Genomic DNA, 23902 nt, shown 5'->3' on the forward strand with positions numbered 1-23902 from the left:
TATCTCAAGGAAGGGGAAGAGGAAAGAAGGAAGAGAATATGAATCTTTAAAAAGTCAGGAAAATTGTAAAAAGTGTTTCTACATGCAATTAAAAAAATTTAAGTGTAAAAATTAGATAGAACTGGTTGGTTCACAGGTGACAATACTGATAGGAAGAATGGGAGGGGAGAGATGGAATCAGATCTATCTTTCTTATGTATAAATTTGATCTTGTTGACATATTGATCTTTATGGTTAGTTGATATTGATAGGCTAATGCTATCAGGGAGCTCTAGTGGAAGGTGGTTGATAAACTTGCTGGGCACAGTTTAATCCAACAATATTATTTATAATTAAGAGAAAGGACAAGGACAGGATAAAAGGTAGAAATAAAATAGGATCTATTAAATCTAACACTAAGATTTCTAACTATACCCCCCCAAACCCTCTGTCCTGCAAGGGACTGCTTCGTGTTCATTAGAGTGAACCTATACTGATCTACTCTTACTATCTAAGGATTAAATCTATTTAACTAAAGGTATCCTAATAGATGATCTTAAATTTTTATACTTCCCCTTTATTATCTATAAATTTCATCAGCTGTCTCAATCTAATTGTCAACTGATGCCAGTTTAGGATCAATCTGTTCTCATAGCAGGGTACCTGAAAATGACGCTGCTCAAGTGAAAGGAAAGAGTGCCCCCTTCAGCTGCTTTTCCTCTCTCAGGGAAAAACCACTCACTTCACCCAATCTTTTTTAGCTGAAAAGATGTTTCTTGACTTCTCCAAAAATAACTCTTAAGAAAATTCTTCACAGATTTCTCAGAGCCAACTCTCCAGTCACCTACTCCAAGCGAGGAAGCTCCAGAGAGTGACCAGTACTCCAACTGTCTTTCTTAGCAGGCAATTCTCTTAAAGTCACTCACAGATAATTCTTTCCTTAAAGGAGCCAACGTAAAATTTAAAACTCTTTCTCTAGACTAAATCCTTACTTCTTACTAGGTTAATTAGCTAATTTAAATTCTTATCTCAACAATCTATAAACATGGCTAGATGCATTGATTATATCATCAGATCAAAGTATCATAGACAGAGAGTCATTGTGGAATTCTGAGATCATACAGTCCAACCTTTTCCTTTTAGAGATGATTAATCTACTGTGAGAATAAATTAAGTGACTTGCCCAAGGTCACACAAATTGTTAGCACTAAAGGCAGGACTTAGCTCCTGTGATTCCAAATTCAGGGCTCTTTCCATATTATAATGCTTCCTTTGATGTCATAAACCTATAATGCATGAAGTGCAGGTTTGCATTTTCACAGCACAACATATTTGCAACAGAATTGTGATTATTATATCCCAACTTTACAACAAGAGTGAAACAATCCAAAATAAGATCTTTTTTGAGGGTTTTTGAAAAGAAAAGAACAAGCTAATACAGGTTTTTTTAGGGGGTGGGAGTATTTTTCCAGTTTCTTCCACATCCTAAGACTGGAATTGTGCATGTGAATTAGAGCATGCCTGCTGATATAGGCATGGAGTAAAGGCTGCATGAAAATTTTCATAGTGTTACACCTATTGAATGACACATCGGGTACTGTGGTAGAATGTATGATCTCTGGAAATTAAGATGCAATTTCATCCATAGATGGGAATTTTTCTTTCCCTCCAGAGGACTCCAGTTAAAAGCATGAGAGTATTGAGTCCAGAAATGGAAGTCAGCTATCCAAATTACCAAGTCAAGTTTGTCTTATGCCTTATAAGGAACAAAGCATAGTTGGTAAAGTGGTGGAACAGTGGTGAAACCAACGTGATTGCTATTAATGCTAATTTCATTTGGATCTCCAACTGGTTTGAGGGTAAAGTTCTGTAGAATGGTGGTCAAGAACAAAAACAACTCCATCCTTGCCAGACTCTCTCCAAGACAAGCCCGTTTTCCTGGAAAGAAACAAAATTGTGCTTAAAAATCTTCATGGAATATCACAATGTCAACCAAAGTAAAACTTTGAGACTTATTAAACCAGAACACAGTTAGGGAAAGTGAGTAAAAAAGAAAGGTGTAGATGGGTACAAATGATGAGCAATATTGTGAGTTATATTTCAGCCACTGATGGCCAAGAAGGGCAGAAGGAATTCCTTCTTTATAACATTCTTCCCATAGAGAAAACTTTTGCAGCAGAGCTTGCAGTGGAATCCTATTTCCACTAAAATATGAAGGCAGTTAAGCAGGCAAGAAAAGGCTCAGATAATCTGATACAGGGATGTGTGAAGAAGTCAGGACTTGGAAATACCAGAAAAGAATGTGTTGTGTGCTGCAGTGGGCTGGGGTGTCTTCAGAAGCATTATCATGAGGAGGCTCAGCCAGAGGAGGCTGTGGTAGGGAGCAAGCATTCTCCCTTTGGAGTTAGAGGCAGAAATGGGGAGGGTTTCTTTTTACCAGCAGAAAAGGCCATGAAGTAGTCACTTTTCTTGAATTTTCCATTCTTATCCAGGAAATGCTGAGGATCAAACTGCTCAGGATTGGGGAATTCTTTGCTGTCCCACAAGACTGGTGAAAGCAATGGGAAGATGTTTGTTCCCTAGAGGGAAGAAATTCCAGGAGAGAAATAGTTAAAAGAATTATGCTAATCTCAAGAATCCTCAGTGGTTCCCAATTGTTTTTAGTACAAAACACAAGCTTCCTTTGTGTATAAATATTGATATGTTTAGCCCTGTGAGTAGATTCTAGTCTACCTTGTCAGGTTGAAGTCTCCATTATTGTACCCATCATGTTATTCTTAGAATTTCAGAAACACTGGCCCAAGTGCTATTCTCCAACCATGAAGTTCTCTCTGTAGTGTCTATGCCTAGAAAGCTCTCCTTACTTATATTAGCCTTTTATAATCCTTATCTCCCTTCAAGGATTGGCTGAGATACCCTCTGCTATAGGAAGCCTTGGCTAAGATCTTAAGCTCTTTGCACTCTCTCTTCACTCAACTCCTCGGTCTATACTTCAGACTACACTTGCTCCCTGTGTAACTCTGGACAGAACACAAGACCTATCAATGACCCAGGCAATGTTAAAAGCCTCTAAGTAGACCATTCTCCTGGAAGAAGATGCACCACAGCATCTACATAGGGCATATCTTATTTGTCCTTTATGGAAAGAATTACGGAAGAAATTCACCCTGCTAATTGAATTATAGCTTGGGTCTGAAGCAAGGAAACCATAATTTGGGTAAACTTTTCTAGCTGTAAGTTGTGCTCCTTCTAGGAGAAACCAAAACCCTCAGTGGTCAAACATCCTTCTGTTCTTGCCTTGTGTCTACAGCATTTGGCCCAACAATTTTCACCTAGGAAGTTCTTACTGAAGCACAATAATTTGAACAGAACAATACACTAAATGGGGTGTATTAAATGTGAACCATTAGGTTGGATGCTCCCTTCTTCTCTGTTTAGGGGACAGTAGCTCTGCTGAGCCAGTACCAGGAGACTTCACTCCAGTTCTAAACTATTCAATCAGTGTATATTAAGTACCCTTGGTAAGCGGTATTTCAGAATCTAAACATCAAGGGTTAAGTCTCATATCCAACACTTTTAGTTAAATGACCTTGGACAAATCATTTGACTTTAGATTCATTCACTGTCTCCATCTGTACAATGGGACAGATAATAGTATTTATACACCAATCAAGGGAGAGGAAATTACATAAGTAAAAAAAAATTACTTTTCTAATCTCATCCTTATTTTTCCAGTACAGTGTCTTTCCAAATGGTGCTCAGATGAATTAGGGGCAGGAGAAACAGTGATAACTGTACACTCTCCTCTCATTCTTTATTCATCTATTACATCCAAGTTAGCTGTATGTAACAAGACTGCTTGAAGGAAAACTTCATGTGAGATCATGACTTTGGAATTAAGTTTTCTCATGCCTAAAATGCTGCACCAGAGGACATTTAAGAACCCTTCAAACACTAGATCCCATGCCCCCATGACTACTGACCTTGGGAATGGTATATCCTTGGAACTGGATGTCCTGGTTCACTGCATGGGGCAGGTTGAGAGGTATGAGGTCAATGAATCTTTGCACCTCATGCACCACAGCATCCATATAGGGCATATCTTGTCTGTCCTTTATGGAAGGAATTCGATTGTGTCCAATCACACGATTAATTTCTTCATGAATTTTTGCTGCAGGAACAAAAACATGGATAAAATCTGAGTTTTCTGGTCTCTTATAAATATATAACAGAGCCTACATGGAGTATCTGTCTCATGACACAACCCAAGATCATTCCCAGATGGGCACATTGTCATCATTCTACTCAGTCAAGGATATAAAGAGTTTTGCAGAAGCAACGGGATAATTTTCCCATGACTTAGTAGGAGTCAATAAGACCTGTTTACTTTCCTTTTTATACACTATCTGTGTACATTTAGACAAGCCATTTAACCTGTCTCAGCCTTAGTTTCCTCATCTGAAAAATGAGGAACACTAGGCACTTATTAAAGTCCCTTCTACTTCTAAATCTATTATCATGTGATTTATAAAATGGAGGCAATAACTGCATCTTCCTCATAGGACTTTGAACTACTTAATATATTCCAAGTGATTCACTGCCCTTATAATCTTTATATTGATGACAACTCTTATTGTCAAAGAAATGAGATGATTTCATGTGAATATGTAAATGCTGGTGATGAAATTGTCACCTTCATTTAAATTATTCACCAGGTATACATCTCAGCTCCTCTCTCAACATCCCAATCCACTCAGGCAAAGCATCTCAGAATCAGAAAAGATCCATTTTCAACAAGAGCCATGTATATTTCAACAAGAATTCATTTCCTAAAGTACTGAACCAACCTTAGCTTGAGAACCTCCAGTAATGGAGAACTCAATGTCTCCATAGCAACTGAATTAGCTTTCTGAAAGCTCTAAAAGTCACCAAGTCTTTCCCTACATGAAACCTTTATTTATCAATGTGCAACTTCTATTCATCCATGCAGTTCTACCTATCTGTTGTTATCAAGAAATGTAAGGTAATCTGAGTGGGTCTTGAAGGCAATTTGTGTGTGAGGAAGAATAAAGGGGATATTAGGTGATTATAAGGTGATTGGAGGAGGAATGAAGGTAGGGGAAGGTATATAGGAGATAAGGTATATAGGCAGGAGGGAGCAGCTCTAGTTTTTCCTCCTGACACCAGTCAAAGTTAGCCTTTGGAAGAAAGTAAGTCCTTTGAGGAGAGGGATGTTACATTTGGATCTCTGGACTCCAGGTATATAACTGAGTTATATAGTTGAGTACATAGTAGGAGCTTCATACATGTTCAGTAAAGTGAATGAATTCCACATACCAGACTTTCACATACTTAAATAACTATCTGGTCTTCCCAAGTCTTCTATTTTCTGACATGTGCTACCAACTGCCTTGCCATTTCTATGTGTGGGACTCATATCAGTCCAGAAGGTTGGAATATGGGAGGAGCTCCTGACCAATGTATGGGGCTCAGCCAGCAAGTCTTGTCTGCAAGCTTGGCAATTCTTTCACTTTACCTTGGACCTCAGGGTGTTTAAGAATGAGGAGGAGGCCATATCTTAGAGTGCTGCTAGTTGTCTCTGTTCCTGCACCAAATAAGTCCAATGCAGTAGCTATTAGATTCTCTAAGTCAAATTCAGACTGAGGATTTTCTTTCTCCTAAAGAAAACAGAGGAATAAAATGAATGAAGTAATGAGCTTTAGGTGGTATAGTGACAAATAATCAAAAAAAGTACATAAAGTTCATCCTAGGAGCCATCTTCCTCCTTCACTTCCAACCCCAAGAAACTAAAGACTTCCCAATGCCCTCAAGCATCCACTGCCAACCATAGACTTGGCCATCTCAGGTAGCCTTCTCTCAATCAAGGAACATGACAGAGTAGATACAGGACTGGACTTGGAATCAGAAAGACCTAGATTTAAAATTAGCCTCAGCTAAGGGGTGTCCCTGGGCCAGTCATTTAATCTCTCTGGGCCTCAGTTTCTTCAATGAGAAGATGGATGAGAGAATTGGATCTTTTCTAGGTCTTGATTTATTATCTAAGATATCTGTGGTATGAAAGGGACCTGTTAAAGTAATGACCTGGTAAGGCATATAGAATTAGCACTTATGTTAATATTTTATGTTTTTACCTTAAAGCAGGACAGTAAAAAAAAAGAAAAACCCCAAATACTTAAGGACTCAAGAAGGAATTTCATGTGTTCAGAATGGAGAATTGAGAGAAATATTTTGGGTCAGGAGAAACCAGAATTTCATGATTTTAGTGAAAATTACATTCAAAAGCCCACCTCTAATTGATCAGAAATTCCAACACAGCAATTATGTGTACAATCACAAAAAACTTTTCACACAAATAAAGTCATATCTAAATGATTGGGAAAATATTAATTGCTCATGAGTAGATAAAACTAATATAATAAAAATGAGAATCCTACCTAAATTAATTTACTTATTCAATGCCAAAACAATGAAACTACCAAAAACGCTGTTATTGAATTAGAAAATAAAATTTAAAAAACTCATATGGAAGAACAAAAGATCAAAAATATCAAGGGAACTAATGAAAAAATGTGAAGGATGGTGGCCTACCAATACCAGATCTTAAACTGTACTATCAATAAATAATCATCAAAACAATCTGGTAGTGGCTAAGAATAGAATCTGTGTATCAATAGAATAGATTAGAGGTTAAATTACATCAGTAATCTAATATTTGATAAAACCCCAAATCCAAGCTTTTGGCATAAGATCTCACTATTTGCTAAAACTACTAGGAAAATTGAAAAACAGTATGGAAGAAATGAGGTGTAAATAAACATCTTTGTCCCTATACCAAGAAAAGGGCAATAATAGGCATATGATATGAAACAGAAAGGGTGATTTTATGTGTAAATTATGGGAATATAAGATAATTTACCTGTCAGGTCTATGGAGAGGGGAGGAATTTATGAACAAAAAATAGATAGCATTACAAGATGTAAACTAAATAATTTTGATTATATTAATTTTAAAAAGGTTTTGTTTGAACAAAACTAATTCAACCAAGATTAGAAGGAAAATGACAAACTGAGAAAAATGTTTATAACAAATTTCTTTGATAAAGGTCTCATCTCTCAAATACATAAAGAATTAAATCAAATGTATAAGAATACAAGTCAATTCCCAATTGGCAAATGGTCAAAGTGTGTGAATAGTTTTCAGATGAAGAAATGAAAGCTAACAATTATCATGTGAAAAAATGTTCTAAATCCCTGATGATTAGAGAAATGCAAATTAAAATCACTCTTGTTGTACCACTGCATATCTTTCAGTATGACAATAAAGGAAAATAATAGAGGAATTTTATCACAAATTGTAGACAACAATATCAGAAGAGCACATGGGTTCTTTATAAACCAAAATGATCTTGAAGAGAGGACACAAACAAATAACTTAAGAATCTTATATATCTTGGAAATATAGAATTAATTCTTAAAATCTGCATGCAATAATTTATTGGATAAAGGAAAAAATGTGTGTCTTAAAAACCACAAACAAAATGCATATTGATAAAATTCATAGGCCATCAAACAGAAGGAAACGTCAAGTTTAACACATCATGAACTGTAGTGGTCAAACTTCAGACTTTTAACACTAACTGAATATTTTGTACACTGAAAAAAAGCCCTTGTCCTAACAAACACGGAAATATTCATTAGGTCAGGAATACTCCTCTATGAAAAATCAAAGAAGTGATTGGAAAACATATCAAAATCAAATTTGATTTTTTTGTCCAAAATAAGAAATCCTGAAAATGTTAGCTTAATAATGCATGACATAAGCTAACTTATAACCATCAACATTGTCAAACTGAACATTTTTGAAAAATTATAAATTATAAATACAGAAGACCAATGATGAAGACTTCTAGCTGTCTTCTGAGAGTTGATGATTATATATACAAAATCAGACACATCATTTTGGACATGACCAATATGAAAATTAGTTTTTCTTGATAAGGTCTATTTGTTACAAATGTTTTATTTATCTTTTTCTTTTATTTATTGGATAGAAGGAAATCAATATTTGACAAAAGATGATGGATTTATACAAAATGGATGGAAATCATATTTTTCCCAAAATTAAACTCAAATTAAGTCAGGTACTTGGCCTAGAATACTTTAAATCAGACAAATATAGCCAAAATAAATAAAAGTAATGAGAAGAGATTAAGCAATGGAATGAATACTTTCATGCTTTTATGTCCATTCAACAGCAGTTTTATTTAAACCTCCCATTGGTTCAGGGCCACTACAAAAACAAACGTAAACATTTTCGAAGCAAGAGAGGAAAATTGGCAAAATATCTAGGGAGAAGGTTAAAAGAGAATTCAGGGATGGTCAATAATAATAATTTGATTAAAGTGTCTATTAAAGTTCATTCAGTGACCCATGCCTTTTTAACATTTCTATCAGTAAATGAAATCAATCAATCAACAAAAACGTATGATATGACTATTATGTGCCAACAGAATGCTAGAAAGTGAGGAATATAAAACTATTAAGTAAAATGAAGACCACCCCTACCTCTAGGTGCTTACATCCTACTGAAAGAATATAACACATTTAAAGATAAGTACTAATGGGATAGATACCAAATGGCTAGCCAGAGATTTGGGAGATGGTTCAATAAGAACAGGAGGAATATTGGAGTCTAAGTAGAAGCTAAGCGTGAAAGGATACTAGCACTGCTAAGAGGATGGAATTGAGGAAAGAGAGCATTTGAGATCAAGTAGTAAAGCTTAATAAAGGCAAAGAGATAAAAGATGGAATATTGCATATAGGGATAATTTTGTCAGAGGGTGGGAGAAATGTGTAAACAAGTCAGAAAGAAAGGCTGAAGCCAGATTGTCTGTTTGTCTTAGAAGCAATGTGGAGTCCTTGAGTTTCATGATCATGAGGGTACGCCTAGGAATCTTGCACTTTAAGCATGTTAATTTTGAATATTTCTTGAGAATGGATTGAGAATCTTGAAGCTTGGTTGAAGGGTTAAATTAGGGGTTAGACAAAATAAGGGAGCAGCTTTTAATAATTTAAGTTTTAATGAGAATGTTGTAGAGTTGTAAATCAATATTATTCCTTTAAGCCAAAGAAAAGAAAACTAGCAACTTTGAACAATTAACAATTCAGTTTTATTAAAGTAGACATAGTAAAAAATATAGTAAAGGAGGGTAATATAGGAAAGAGGTAGAGAAAGAAAATTGCCTAATGTCTATACTAGTTATCCTTTAACTGCCTATAACTACCTCTAATAACAACCACCTCACAAAGTTCCAACCCAATCAGTGTTCAATCTAACCCCAATTAGGTCTGGCAATGAAGACAAGCCACCTTCCAAAAGGTTCAAGGAAGGGAAAAAGCCTAACAGCCCAAATTAAAAGCAAAAAACCCAAAGGGCAAAAAGTCCTCTAAAGCCTATAGGCAAAGCCCCTCTCAATAAGCTCAGGCGACCTTTATATTTCAGCAACTAAACTCCAACCACCAACTAATCACCAGCCCAAACCACCAGCAACCAGTCCCCAACAACCAACTCATGCCCAACAGCCAACTTTCCCACAACTGCCAGCCTTAACTATCAGCAACTGCCAGCCCAGACCAACTGATGTCACTGGCACAGCTGGGGCTCCCCTGTTCCTTCTTCCTGTCACTGTGAGCTTGTTAATCCCTACACATCTCTATGGTAAGAGGACCTCCAGGTCTTTGTTAAATTTAAAAAGAAATACAGAATTCCTTTTTACATTGGAGAGCTGTTAGGAGAGAATTGTCAATGTTCAACAGAGAGATTATGAAGACCAGAGCTAGGATGGTTGTGGTGTTAAAAGAGAGAAGTTAAGGATGATATCTATGATAGGATTAAGAAGAGAAAATATTTACTCTCTTCTCACCTACCCCCATTACCGGGAATTATTTCCATGGTTGAGATCCAATGGGAAAGATTACCTGTTCAGTATTTCCAAAATGATTTTTCCTTCTAGGAAAAGCTTAATGCAATGGGTTAGATTTTAAAAGAAGGAAGGAAGGAAGCAAGGAAGCAAGGAAGGAAGGAAGGAGGGAAGCAAGAAAAGAAGGAGGAAAAGAAGGAAGGAAGGAGGGAGGGAGGGAAAGAAGGATGAACTTATTTCTCTTATCATTCTCAAATCCACCATTCTCCTTCAAACCAGAAAACCTAGATCATCACCTGATCACCCTGCACCAAAGAATTCTTCCAATCTCAATTCTTATACAGGGTTCAGAGGAGGGGTAGAGGGTGAGTAAAAACAGCTCAGATATGAGAGAGACGGTGGCATCCTTGATGAACATGGATACTTTGAGACTCTCTCTGATATTCCTTCTTGTGGTTTGAAGAGAGTGGGCCGAAGAACCTTTTGAATGTCTGCCTTGCTCAACAGGTAATGTGCTTCCTCCATGTATCTTACCTGCTGCATTTTGGAGAGGTAGCAGTCAATGTAGTCTTGAGGGTTGTTAGGGTCCAGTATCTCCTGATGTTCCTTCACTCTTTCCAAAATGAAATGTTTTACTTCCTCCATATTTTTATACATTCCTTTATGTTTTCCAGGAAGATACACTCTGAATGCTGGTAAAAAGTTGTAGAACTAACTCCCACATACACACAAAAAAAAAAGCACAAAGAAATGTGAATTTATTGTTATGAACAGAAAAATTTAAATTTCTACTTATAAACTATCCTTTTCTGTTTAAAGGTATTGTATTTCCTTTTATATTTAATTAAAAATTTCATTAGCAAAACTATTTCCCTCTGATTTTCACTGCATACTGGGAAAAAAGAAAAACAAGAGCATGAAACAAATCTGTGTAGTCAAGCAAAACAAGTCTCCACTTTGGCAACTGCTAGAAATGTATGTATCATCTCTAACTTGAGTCCATCCTTTCTCTCTCAAGAGGTTATATTTCCTCTGGAATTCTGGTTGGTCCTTTCATTTATCAGAGTTCTTTTGCTCTGCATGGTATTTGTACTTTCAGTGTTTTTATTATTAAACAAATTATTTCTTCTCATTGTACTTGGCATATGTTCATAAAGTCTTCTATGTCTGAAAGTTTCCTTTTCATCATTTCTCACAACACAGTAGAAATTCCATAAACTCTATATACCACTGTTTGTTTTACTATGGCCCAGCTCCTTAATTTTTAATACTTGAAGCCAAAAAAAAGCTGCTTTCAGTTTTCCAGGCATAACTTTCTATTTTTTTCTTTTTATAAAAATTATTTGGGTGTACAGACCAAGTTCTGGCATTGCTGGTTCTAAGTATGCACACAATTTATTATATCAGAAGATGTAGGTCCAAATTGCGTTCTAGAAGTCCTGCACCAATTTGCACTACACAAACTTATTTCAGTGTGATAGTTTTCCCACAGTTCCTCCAACTTTTCCCAAAATTATCGGTACTTTCTGCAGTTCTCTATCATGACAAGAAGCTATTATAAATATTTTTTGAAATTAGAGGTACTTTTACATTTTCTCTTATGTCTATAGAATTTAAAACTAAAAAGACATTGCTGGTTGAAAGGGTTTGCAGTTTGTTGACTTTTGAGACACAGTTCCTAATACCTTTGAAGAAGGATTCGACCACTATCATATTAATATGACACTTTTGTGCTCTTCCACCAATATTTGCAACTTAATTCTTTTAAATCTTTGCAAAATTAGAGTGACATTGGCTTTAATTTTCACTTTCTCTAATTATTAGTGATTGGCAAGAATTTTTCATATTGTTCTTTGCAACTTGGAAATCTTCCTTTGAGAAATCCTTCCTTATATTTACTGTTTATTTTTCAGTTGGTAAATAGCTCTAATAAATTTGAATCAAATCCTTACATATCTTTCAATAATATCTTTATCAGAGAGAATTGATACAGATATTCTTCCAAGTAACTTCAAATTGTATCTGCATTGATTTTGTTTGTGTGTTGAAATTTTCAATTTCATATATCAAAATTGCTCATTTCATCCTCTGTGAGTTTCTTAATCCTTTGTTTTGTCATGACCATTCCCCCATTCATATATCTGAAAGTTAATGCCTTGAATTTCCAAGCTGTATGTGATGGGACCTTTTATATCTATTATTTATAAATTTGAAGCTAATCTTTGTATATGGTGTGAGGTGTTGGTCTTAGCTTTTTTTTTTTTTAACTAAAATAACTCCTTGTTTCTCCAGTAAAATTTTTGATCAAGTAGTGAGTTTCTAACTCTGTAGTTGGTATATTTTGGTTTGCCAAGAATTAGGTTCCCACATTAACTTGTTTCTATGTATTCCCAATGTGATCTGCTTCTGATTTTAACTGCCCTACTACTGATTTACATTGATTCACTTATCTATGTTTTAATTAGTAAGTAGACAGTTTGAGATTGCTTCTCCCATTTTTTTCCTCATGATTTCCTTTAAGGTTCTTCACTTTTCCCCTCTGGATAAATTTTCATGTCATAATTTTTTGAATACTATCAAGTAATCCTTTGATTTTTGTGGCACTAAATAATTAAATGAACTGAGATAATATTGTGGTTTTCATTATATTAGTTTAGCTTACCTATAAGCAATGAAAAATGTCTTTAATTATAGATGTCAACCTTCATTTCCACAAAGAGAGCTTTGTTGTATTCAAACCTTCCATTGAGTAGTAGATTAATTTCAAGTTTTTTATAATTGGTGTTTTTAATGGAATTTCTCTTCTGCCTGTTCTTGTTCACTTTTGTTGGGCATATGTGAGAAATATTTAATAATTATATGGATTTATATTACATCTAGTGACTATTGATAGATGTGAATTTGGAAAAGATGGAAAATAACTGAGAAGTGGAGGAACAGAGACCAGAAGGAAGAAGTCAAGATAGGCAGGGAAAAGGTTTTAGAATCTTGAGATTTGGAATGGAATGAAACAGACAGGCTCTGGGAGTTGGATTCTAATTGGGAAAGGTCAAACACTCTTCTGAGCCCAGCTCCTGATACCTGTGATTACCTGACTGATTCCTGAAGTCAACCAGCCATCTATTTAACATCTATCAAGTTCTTCCAGCATTTCATCCTATTTGGAAAGCCTCAGCCAGCAATTGTCAGTGTTATTGATCTGAACAACGCAGTTCCCTTGGTGAACAGTTTCTAACCAAGGTGAACAGGATCAAACCTGACTTTGGACTCCATCTGCAATAAAACCTAAATCTATTTCTATTTATGTGGACTTAGACTAGGTTTAGACAGAAAGGGGAAATCAAGGCAGAGAGGAAGTTAGAGTAGGCTCAGCATTGCCGAGCACTGAAGAAATCTTGTGAAAGATAGATTTGCAGGAAAAGGTAGATTTGGGGTATAAATTAGGGAAAACCTATAGTCCACTCACCTTACCTTACCCAATTTGTGTGTATTCAATAAAACCTAGTTATTATAACCATAGTCAACTTATCTGTCTTAAGATCAGGAAGGTAGCACCAGACCTTGATCTAGAAAGGATTAGTATTTCGACTAGGTAAAGCAAAACTTCTAGTCACCTGTTAACAAAAACCATCCTTTCAGTTTGGCAAGTGAGGCTAGGGATTGAATTTTGGGTGCATTTGAAGGTGGAAAAGGATATCTTTTCTGGATTCCTGGACTTGCTGGATTTGAGCATGTTTAGTTCTGGCTTCAGTAAATGAGTTTTTATTCTATGAAACAGACATATCTATTTATTGTGTAGACTAGGCCATAGCACTTCTGGAATGACTGAAGGCTATTAGCTTAATGGGCTGTCACACTTAACTTTGTCCAGCTATCCTTTCTATTTTCTTCACAATGGCNCTGCCCTCATTTCTTAAATTTTTGTGCTAGTTCTTTCATCAACATTTAATTCCAACTGACCTCTTCAAAATTACTAATGGTAAAACTACCAAGAAACTTTTTTACTTAATTAGAAAAAAATTGTAACAAAGTTCATTTGGAAGAACAAAAGATCAAAAATATCAAGGGAAATAATGGGAAAAAATGTGAAGGAAAGTGATCTAGCAGTGTTAGATCTTAAACTATATTATAAAGCCATTATCCATGGATTGATGGTGATGTGATTGGGGATATAGACTCTAAACAATCACCTGAGTGGAATTATCAATAATATGGGTATAGGTCTTGATCAATGATACATGTAAATCCTGGTGGAATTGCACATTGGCTACAGTAGTATGGTGGGGAGGTTGGAGGAGAAGGAAATAACATAAATCATGAAACCATGGAAAAATAGTCTAAATTAATTAAATTTTCACTTAAAAAAACCAAGCTGTGATTATCAAAACAATATGATACTGGCTAAGAGACAGAAGGGACAATCAGTAGACTAGACAAAATTACTAATGGTGTATGAATTGCCAAACTGAATGGCCTTCATTAATCTACATTCTCCAAGATATTTTCACATATTTTTTCATTGTTGGTTTATCCTCCTCTAAAATTTAGTCTCTTCTCTCTGAGTTTTTCTAATCCTTTTCTCTGTCTGTCTCTCTCTTCTTTCTTCTTACCTGTCTGATTAGTCTATATCCATCTTCTTTGCTAGACCATAATATACACTCAATGAAAATTTCATGGATTTTCCCCATGATTCTCTCCAGGGACATCTTCCCTTCTCTTTCTATACTCTCTCTTGATAACTGCATCATCACTATGGAGATAAATCCCAGATGTATAGATCTATCTCCACTCTCTCTTGAATCAGCTTTCAACACTCAATCAGTATAAAATGGAATTCAATATCCTTTCTCTAAAATTCATTTCTTTTCCAAATCCTCTATTTCCCAGATAGTGAAATAGGGGAATAGAGGGAGACAGGAATATTTGGTGTGACAGTTTGTGGAGAGCTGTAAAGAAGCAGTATGATCTGTAAATCCCATCAGATCCAGCTATAGCTGATGATTATAACTATTTTATGACTCCTCTCATTATTAAAAGTTTTCCTGTGTAATAAATCACTTTAGTTTAAAAGAAATGGGGAATATGTGGGAAGCCATTTAGAGAAATAAGAATCTCGAAAAGATAATTTTATCTGGACCCCATCAAAAAGTCAACACAGCCAGGAGAGTCGTGTGTTCACCCCTCTCCTCTTATCAGAATAAATCTGGATTGGGTCATCTAAGATAAAAATCTGAGATTCCTCTTGTGACTCCTTTTCATGATTCACACCTTTTCTGAAAAAGCAGTATAGTCTTACTGAAAAGCTTTGAGCTTTCAGCAAACCAACAGTCAAGAGGTTAACATTCTTCCCCTTTGGTCAGGAATGCAGCTGCTTGGTAAGCCAAGGCCAAAACCTTAGCAGGGGCATTTTGCTCAGATTTAGAATCAACTGCTTGGTCTCAAAAGTAGTCAAGGCCGAAAAATTCAGGGACTTCCTGTCCTACCAAAATATTCCCAGACTTGGCTTGGTGATAACAATATAGCTGAAAGTTTAGCATAGGTTCTTATCTACACCTTGAAGCTTCTAAGGCTTTTTCTTTTGTCTATATTAAAAATATAGTTCTGTGTAGTTGTAGGAAACTTTTCTTGTGCTTTTGGGTGAAAGGGACCTTTAATTTCATATATAACAAACCTGTGACTCCATTGTACCTCAGAGCACTTTGAGCTAATAAGCTGTGCTTCCAATCTGTTTCATACTTTACATCCCATGACCACCCTAGGCCACTCAGAAAATCTCTGGTTTATAGAGCAGGTCCTCTATAACAGTTAAACACTTAACTTTGCAAGGGAAACTAATTTACTTTTTGTTAGTCCTTTGGGCTTATATTGAGACAGTAGGAAGTAATATTAAAGGGTTTTAATAATAAAATAAGGTGGGGCAAATGGGAAATGGGGCAAACTATTCTTAACAGCTACAGGAGGGAAGAAACAGGGGTTTAGGTGGTCCAGGGAATCAGGGCAGGGGAGATAAAACTTACACTACACTGTACTAGGCTAAATGCAAGCTTGTCAGAGTTATGGGGATCTCACTACTTGCTCCAATGATGTTCTCAGCTGTCCCAGGGTCCAGGGTATTGGTACGGTCCACAAACTCCACTGGGTCACTCCAATAGGCTGCCACAGTCCAGGAGGTCCACCCTCCAAAGCTACTGATCCAGATCTATTTGTAGTTCCTCAAAATGCAGTTCAAGTGGGGTTTCTCCAGTGAGATCAGGGCACAAGCTCCTCCACCAGTGGCAAAAACTCCCAACTGCCCCAGAATTCAAAAGCCCTGTGACCTTTCAGCCATATTACAAAAGTCCTTAGAATGTTCAACTCAAGTTTGCATTTTCCAATATACTTTTTCTAAATTTTTCATCCATCTACCTTGACTTACTCCTTATTACAGGGTATCACTATTTTATTCTGACTATTTTGTTTTTCTGGCCAGAAAACTTCAGTGTCTTATTATTACCTCTGGGTGCAAATATAAACTCATTTGACATTTAAAATTCTTCACAACCTGGCTGAAATGTACCATTTTAGCATCTTTATTGCTCTCGACCTACTCCATGGTTCAAAAGAATTAGCCTTCTTGCTGCTTCTCACAAAACACTGTCTCTTATTGTCTTGCTTTTGTAACACCCATGTCTAGCATGCACTCCTTCCTTGCAGCTGACACTTAGAATTCCTAAATTCTGTGAGGCTTCACTCAAGTGCCACTTCCTACTTGTCTTTCCTGATGATACCTTTTTCAGGTGCCATTACCTTTCCCTCCAAATATAAAATTGCAATTATTTTTAACTTATTTTTATATGCTTAAATGGCAGGCTCTCTCATTTCTCTAATACTTTGCTCCCTGTAGTATACAATTTATAAAAAAATGTACCCAGACAGAAAAGTGCAAAGGCTCAAAGATTAGAGATTGAGTTTTATTTACATGAGTCATGCGAAGTTCAAATGTGATAATGAAATAAAGCATTTTGTTAAATGCTTAAAGCCCTATCTGAATGCCAGATATTATTATTATGAGCCTTCAAGTCCCAGACCTGTGCTAAGGTGATAACATCATTCTCTGAATTTTGTACAACACTCCTATTTGAGGTCAAACAATGTTTATAGATCAATAGAGAGGGGTACAATCAAATGTTAAACACTGAATCTTTGCGTGGGAAAATATATTGTAAACACTGAAATTTAAAAAGCTTTATTAACATTTTATCTTTAACTTTCTTACTGTGAGGAGAGCTAGGGGCCTCCATCAAGCAAAGCTTTGGGAAGCCTAAAGACCCCCCCTTCCCTGCCCAGCTGCAAAGCTCTGACATAGCCATAGTTGTGTCATTTAAATTTATTCTGAGCCCTGGGAGACTGTCTCCCAGGACTCCCTGCTACAACTTTCCCCAACACCTCCCACTTCATTTGTGGGAAGTGTCAGAGAAAGTATAAAAGAGAGAGTTTTGGTGCCTTTTCACTCTCTTGGTGCTCCAGGAGCTCTAGGTCCTGGAGGAGCTCTCTCAACCCTGGAGGCTCTCCACCCTGGAGAGAGGAGTGCCTACTAGAGGAGACCCTTTTCCCCTACTTAACTTTTCCCTTTCCAAATCTAATTAAACCTAGCTATTCTACAATAAGTGCTACCTGATCTTTAATGAGCTCTGAAGAACTTGGGTCAATTTCCCCTCCTTACCCCAGCTTTCCTACCTTCCTTTCCCTTTCTACCCTTCCTTTCCCTTCCTTCTCCTATCCTACTTTCCTCCTATCTCCCCACCTCATATAGTCCAGCTAAAGCCAGACACATAGCTTACTCTTCACCTGAGGCTTCAACCACTCCTCACCACCCCCTTTGCTCAGATTGTATGTTCTTACCAAAATTCACTGATGTTTGCATTCTCTGGGAATCTGGGTTAGGTGGTTACACATTGGCATATTAATTTATCAGCCTATAGAAAACTTTGTCTAGATTCAATGATATAAACCAAATCCATTATACCAATCTCACAAATCACTAACATCCATTGTGTATGTGAAAAGCTTACCTAATTCCTCAGCTCATTCAAATCTCTCTATGAATTAGAGGCTATGATCAATAAACTTTGCTGTGATTTTCTACTAGCTTGTCTCTGGCGCTCCTGATTCCAAAATATATTATTCATCTCCCCCACCCCATCCTGGGGTACCTTCAATTATTTGATAGAGCTGATCTCTATCAGTAAACAATCAATAAAACAAAAAATCATGCCCTGATTGGTAGCAATTACTGATTCCTAATGTGTGAATTCTCATTTTGAAAATCTAATGATTGACTATGGCAAGAAGTTAGAGCTAGCTCTAGCAAATTTATTTAAATGAAATAGAGATTTAAATAGATAATAAAACTACAAGAGTACAAAACTTCAACTTTTACTTCTCAGAACAACATAATCTAACCATAAAATAAATAAGGATACCAAGGAGAGAAATAAAATCTTATTTAAGATAGCTATCTGGAGAGGTATAAATGAAAATGGAAAGGAATATGCTTTTTTCTCAATGCTACATTGTACCTTTGTAAAAATTGGCCATGTATTAAAACAAAAATTTTATAATTAAAGGCAGAAAAGTAGAAATATTAAATGCATCTTATTAAGATCATAATGTCGTAAAATTGTATTTAATAATGGACCATAGAAAGAGAATAAAAATTAACTGGAGATTAAATAGCTTAATCTTAAAGACTGGATTTAGAAAAAAATCAAGTCATAAAGACAGTAAATAATTTTATTTTAAAAAATTATAAAAATGGGACAACATACCAAAACCTATGGAATACAGCAAAAGCAATAATTAGAGGAAATTTAAATCTCTAAATGCATATAACAATAAAATAAAGAAAGAACAAATTAATCAATTGGTAGAGTATTTCCAAAAACTAGGAAAAGGACAAATTAAAATCCCCAATTAAATACCAAATTAAATATCTTAAAAATTAAAGGGAAGATGAATGAAATTGAGTGTACAAATAGTTATTGAATTAATAAAACTAAGCATTATTTATACAAAAATGAAAAGATAGACAAAGCATTTAATATGATTTTTATTTTTTAATTTTAATTTTTAATTTAAGTATTTTTCCATGGTTATACAATTTATGTATTTTCCTCCCCTTTTCCTCTCCTACCACCCAGAGCTGACAAGCAATTCCACTGGGTTATACATGTACTATCACTCAAAACATATTTTCATATGTAAAGGGGGAAAAGAGGATTTATTTGGTAAATATATTAAAAGGTTAGGTCACCAGGGGATTGAATAATTATCAATCCCCAAATAAAGAGTAATCTCAAGTTAAAATGACTTTTATGGAAATTTATTTACAAATGAGAAGAGGAAGAAGAAATAAGGAAATAGGAATCGAACACAGTAGGTAATTTGCTCTGATCCCCTAATTAATCCAGGTAGATCTAATTAACCCAAGGCTGGAAACTCAGAGGGCCAGAGGCCTGGAGGGCCGGGGGGCCAAGGGGCCCCAGAGGTGAATGAAGCAAAAGCTTCAGTCACGAAGTCTCTATTAAAAGGGAAGGTCCTTAAGAGAAGTTCAGGAAGATTCAGTCTTTACACTCACCACATGGAATGGCCCAGTCACGAACCAGCAGAGCTCCTTCAGATCCCATTCACAAATCAGAAGACCAAACTCAGCTGACTGAGGTTTCTTTTTAAAGGGGCTTCTTTTGTGTCACTTCCTGTGGCCTCCTCTTAGTCTACGTGTCCAATCACAACAGACACTTTTCTTAGGACTGCCCACGAGGCAGTCAGTAAATTCTGATTTGTTACTCTAGCACACGTGGGTTATAGACCACCAAAAAATAGAGATGTTTTCACCTTTGATAATTAAATCTAAATATGGGCAGTGTAGATTTAATCTAATTATCACACATATTGATCATTTTAATAATCTTTTAAAAACCAAAACTCCCTATCTAATACCCATATAAACAAGTGAAAAATAAAATGTTTTCCTTCTACATTTCTATTCCCACAGTTCTTTTTCATTCATTCTTGATTTTTCATTCTTCCTTATTATAAATATCCAATTAGCCAATTGTCAAGTCTATATAGACTCTGACTTCATATATCCCATATCTATTCCCTCTTGCCTCTTCACATTTTCAGTAATCCAATTAAGACTCTCACCTCCCCCAACCCTCCACCCTTTTAACTATGGTAATTGGCTAGTGAGACAGGCACCCAAGCTGGCTAATTCTGTGAGTCATCCTAACGGAGGGAGGAGCTGAAATATGAAAGTCATGTCCAATGACTACCAAGTTCCCCTGGAAACTGATGGAGAAAGCCCAGAACTATTACTCAAGCATCTGTGATTGGCCCTTTCATGTCAATAGCTCGTACCCATAGTCTGTTGCCTCTGCTTCCAGCATAGACTAAACCAGTGATGGGCAAACTTTTTAAAGAGGGGGCCAAAGGAAAGGAAATGCTCATCTGTCACTCTATTTCTAAGGTAACTCTTTAGAAGTTTTATTGTATTGTATCCTACTCGTTGTATTCGTCAGATTAGGAATAATGTTGCACAGGCAGGATAGAACACTTCAGGGTCCCCTCCTATTCCCCACTGCATCTGGCCGGCAGGCTGTAGTTTTCCCATCACTGGACCAAACCATCATCATTTAAGTGAAGAGTAATCACTGCAGAGAAGTATCTCACCTTTCTCACCACTACTAATACCAATTACTAAATAACTGACCCTGCCAGGCAGGTAAGCCCAAGATTCCTGGAAGAAACAGCCCAGATCTGCAGACCACTGTTCCTTCTTCCTTCCCAGCCACCATCAATGTTAACCCTGGAAGCAATCACTTGGCAGTTGCTTCTATCCATGCTGCAGTGACAGACATAAAAGACTAGAAAAGTCCCAACATGAAAGTCCTGGACACTACCCAGGGATTCAGGACTAGAAAATGATGTGATTAACTGTGTTGTATTATCATTTGCTTTGTTAATATATCCTAAGGAGCACAAGGCATTTCCAACGGACATAAAGCTGAAATCTCTTACTCTACATTGTCTCTATAACATTGAGCACACAGTAGATACTTAATAAATCATCTTTTAATCTATTGTTTCAATAACCTCCAGGTTCAACCCCTAGCTACAAGTATTTCTCTTCTGCTGTGAATAATTTGCACAATTAATTACTTAATATTTTTATAAAACAGTTCTGACAGTACCATTCCTCTTCTCAAAAGCCAGCAGTAGCTCCCTAGTTCCTCCTTAACTTGGTACTAAACTGCTTCCACAGTTAGCTCCAATCCAATTGTCTAAATTTATTTTGTATTTATCCCCCATCCCAAACTCTACATCCTTGCCAAACTACCCTACTATCTTGTCTCCTAAACCCTAGCCTTTGCCCAAATTGTCTCCCAGGGCTGCAAGGAATTCCCCAGCCTAACTCTTCCAATGAGAGTCTGTACATTCCTTCATGGACTACCTCAGGTCTCTGCAATTCAAAACCTTGTTCTGGTCCCTCAATTACAAGTACTTTCTCTTTACTCTAATTGCTTTCTACTTGTATTCTTATGAATTTGTGGGATGCCTCTAGGAAATGTAAGCTCCTAGAGGAAAGGAACTATTTCCTTTCTAGGAAAGATTATTTCATTCTTGACATATTTATGTCCTGTATCCAGCATAGTGCTTGGCACACAAAGGTACTTAAGAAATTCTCATTAATTGTATGATTTATTTTTATCTTTGTATCCCAGAATCTAGTATGATGCATTACACATAGTAAATTCTTCATAAATATTTGTTTCCATTGTTGGCTTCCTTTTGCTACCAAAGATTATTACTAAAATATGCATGTTTAACATTGCTAATATACAGAGAGAGCCCTTGACTCACACCAACCATGATTTAAGATTCTAAATCACCATCCTGGATCAGTTAGTGTGAAGTCATTATGTCTAAACCCCATTACACAAGCAGCTAGAATCCAAACCCCAAATCCATCCCCTTTACCCTGGAGAAAGATGCAGACATGTTCTTGAAATCCAGTTGTAGGAGGTTGCCAATGATGGGAAGAGGAGTGGGACCTGGTGGGAGCTTCCCCTTTTTGGTTCCATGGCTCCTTAGAGATAAAAAGATCAGAAAAAGGACACATGCCAGGAGAGCAGTTGTGGTGAGTCCCCAAGGCTCCATTGCCCAGAGAGATGGTCCTGCAACTTTCAGAGGTACCAGCTCAAATGCCTGCTGGTTATAATAAGTGGTAGAAAACAAGGGGTGTGGTTACCCAGTCAATAGAATGATACCATGAGGACAAACAGGATTTGTTTTCTATTAACTTAGATAGTTTAGCAATCGAGGGTTATTAAGAAAATGTCCACATTACTTTGAATCTGTCCCTGACCCTAACCTGCACTAAATTGCATAAAGAAAATGGGAGTGTAAAATTACTTTGCTTAGCTTATCTCCTTGTGGGGTCATAGGACCATAATGTCAGATCCTGCAGGTTTGACTTTCCAGGAAACAGGTGATTAGGTGTAATCTCCTTGTCCTCTGAGCTACATAGGACTGAACTGACCTCTTCACCATGCTTTTTCTTTCTTCAGCTTGAAGATTTTTCTTGTGAGAGAAAATGGCAACAAAATGAGCATTGACATGCTCTGGCTTCTTTCTGTTCTATTTGAGTAGTGGGCCACCTGACCAAGGCACCCTGCCCACTGTCTACCTCTTCTTGATTCTTCATCCTCACATCTTGGGAGGGGTGTTCCAATATTTTTGTATCCCTCAGTCCCTTCTGAGCCTTGGTCTTCCTAATCCTGACCTTTCAAGTTGGTGCCATTTCTTTTATCAGTCCTTGGTGAAACATGCCCTCCAATCATCTCTTCTTGTATGCCTTGTCTACCTTATACAGAGCACAAACCTATCTCTCTCACAGACTTTTTTGGATGACCTGCTCCATTCTAGCTTGAACAACTTCCATCAATCTCGCATTGAGACTGTAGCCATAGGAGCTATTATTCCTCCTGATCTTCCTCCTTGGACTGAGATGAAACACGTTTCTTTGTTCATATTGACCTCTGCGTTTTCATGTTAGATGAAAGACCCTGAACACCCCGTCAGAATATATGCCTTGCCCCATGTTGGACTTGCTCACAGATCTTTAAAGTTGCAAAAATAACACAATGTACCCTCAATAGTGCTATCACACTTCAGGGATTGATGATCATGACAAAGACATTATCCTCCATCCCAGACTCTACATCCCTGCCAAACTACCCTGCTATGTGGTCTCCCAAACCCCAGCCTTTGCCCAAATTGTCTCCCATGGTTGCAAGGAATTCCCCAACCTAATTCTTTCAATGAGAGTCTGTACATTCCTTGATGATCTACTGGTAGGAGGTCAGCTAGTCATCCTTCTCTTATTGTCATCTCTTACATTAAAACTCCACCCCTTCATAAAGTTTGCATAAAGATGCTATTCTACTAAAGTCTCTTTCTCTATTGAAACAAAGGAGATTTTGAGATTTCAGAAACAAAACTAAAAGATAAGCAAATAAAAATCTTACCCACGTGTGTGTAAGAGCCAGCTCAGGCCAGCTCAAGATAGTTGATTATTAAATTCTATTTAAGTGTTTTTATTTATGCCTTGAATACCTGACAGATATCACAAATCAGGGTTTGATTTTTTTCTTTTATTTCTAGTCTTAACAAGTGATGGAGCAAATTTTAATAATTAATAATTCAGATCAACTGAAAACTATGACAGGTGTAGTTGGCTACTAGTCATTTACTAGAAGATCATTGCATTCTGGCCCTGTGGAGGAGTTTTAGAAGTACTGAAAGAAGAGTTGCTTAGCTTAGAAATATATGAATGGCTTACTATCTCCATTGTTAGTGGGACTCCCTCCATTGATCCAGTCAAAGAACCTTGATGTATGTAATAAGAAGAATAAGAATAGCTGGGGGCAACTGGGTGGCTCA

The 23902-nt window shown here is 36.6% G+C and overlaps 1 protein-coding gene and 1 pseudogene across 1 annotated transcript; one reads left to right on the forward strand and one right to left on the reverse strand.

The window, feature by feature from the left end:
- LOC123233005 overlaps positions 1-23902 on the forward strand; it is a 190397-nt pseudogene that overhangs the window by 128521 nt on the left and 37974 nt on the right.
- LOC123233006 (cytochrome P450 2C42-like) lies at positions 1344-10625 on the reverse strand. The gene is made up of 5 exons (XM_044659162.1): positions 10454-10625; positions 5516-5657; positions 3963-4150; positions 2417-2558; positions 1344-1917 (listed from the first exon to the last, which is right to left on the reverse strand). Exons 1-5 carry the CDS (start codon positions 10574-10576, stop codon positions 1730-1732), a joined length of 783 nt encoding a protein of 260 aa, XP_044515097.1. The 5' UTR covers positions 10577-10625; the 3' UTR covers positions 1344-1729.

The sequence above is a fragment of the Gracilinanus agilis genome, chromosome 2 (assembly GCF_016433145.1).
Source record: "Gracilinanus agilis isolate LMUSP501 chromosome 2, AgileGrace, whole genome shotgun sequence".
NCBI classification, from domain to species: Eukaryota; Metazoa; Chordata; class Mammalia; order Didelphimorphia; family Didelphidae; genus Gracilinanus; species Gracilinanus agilis.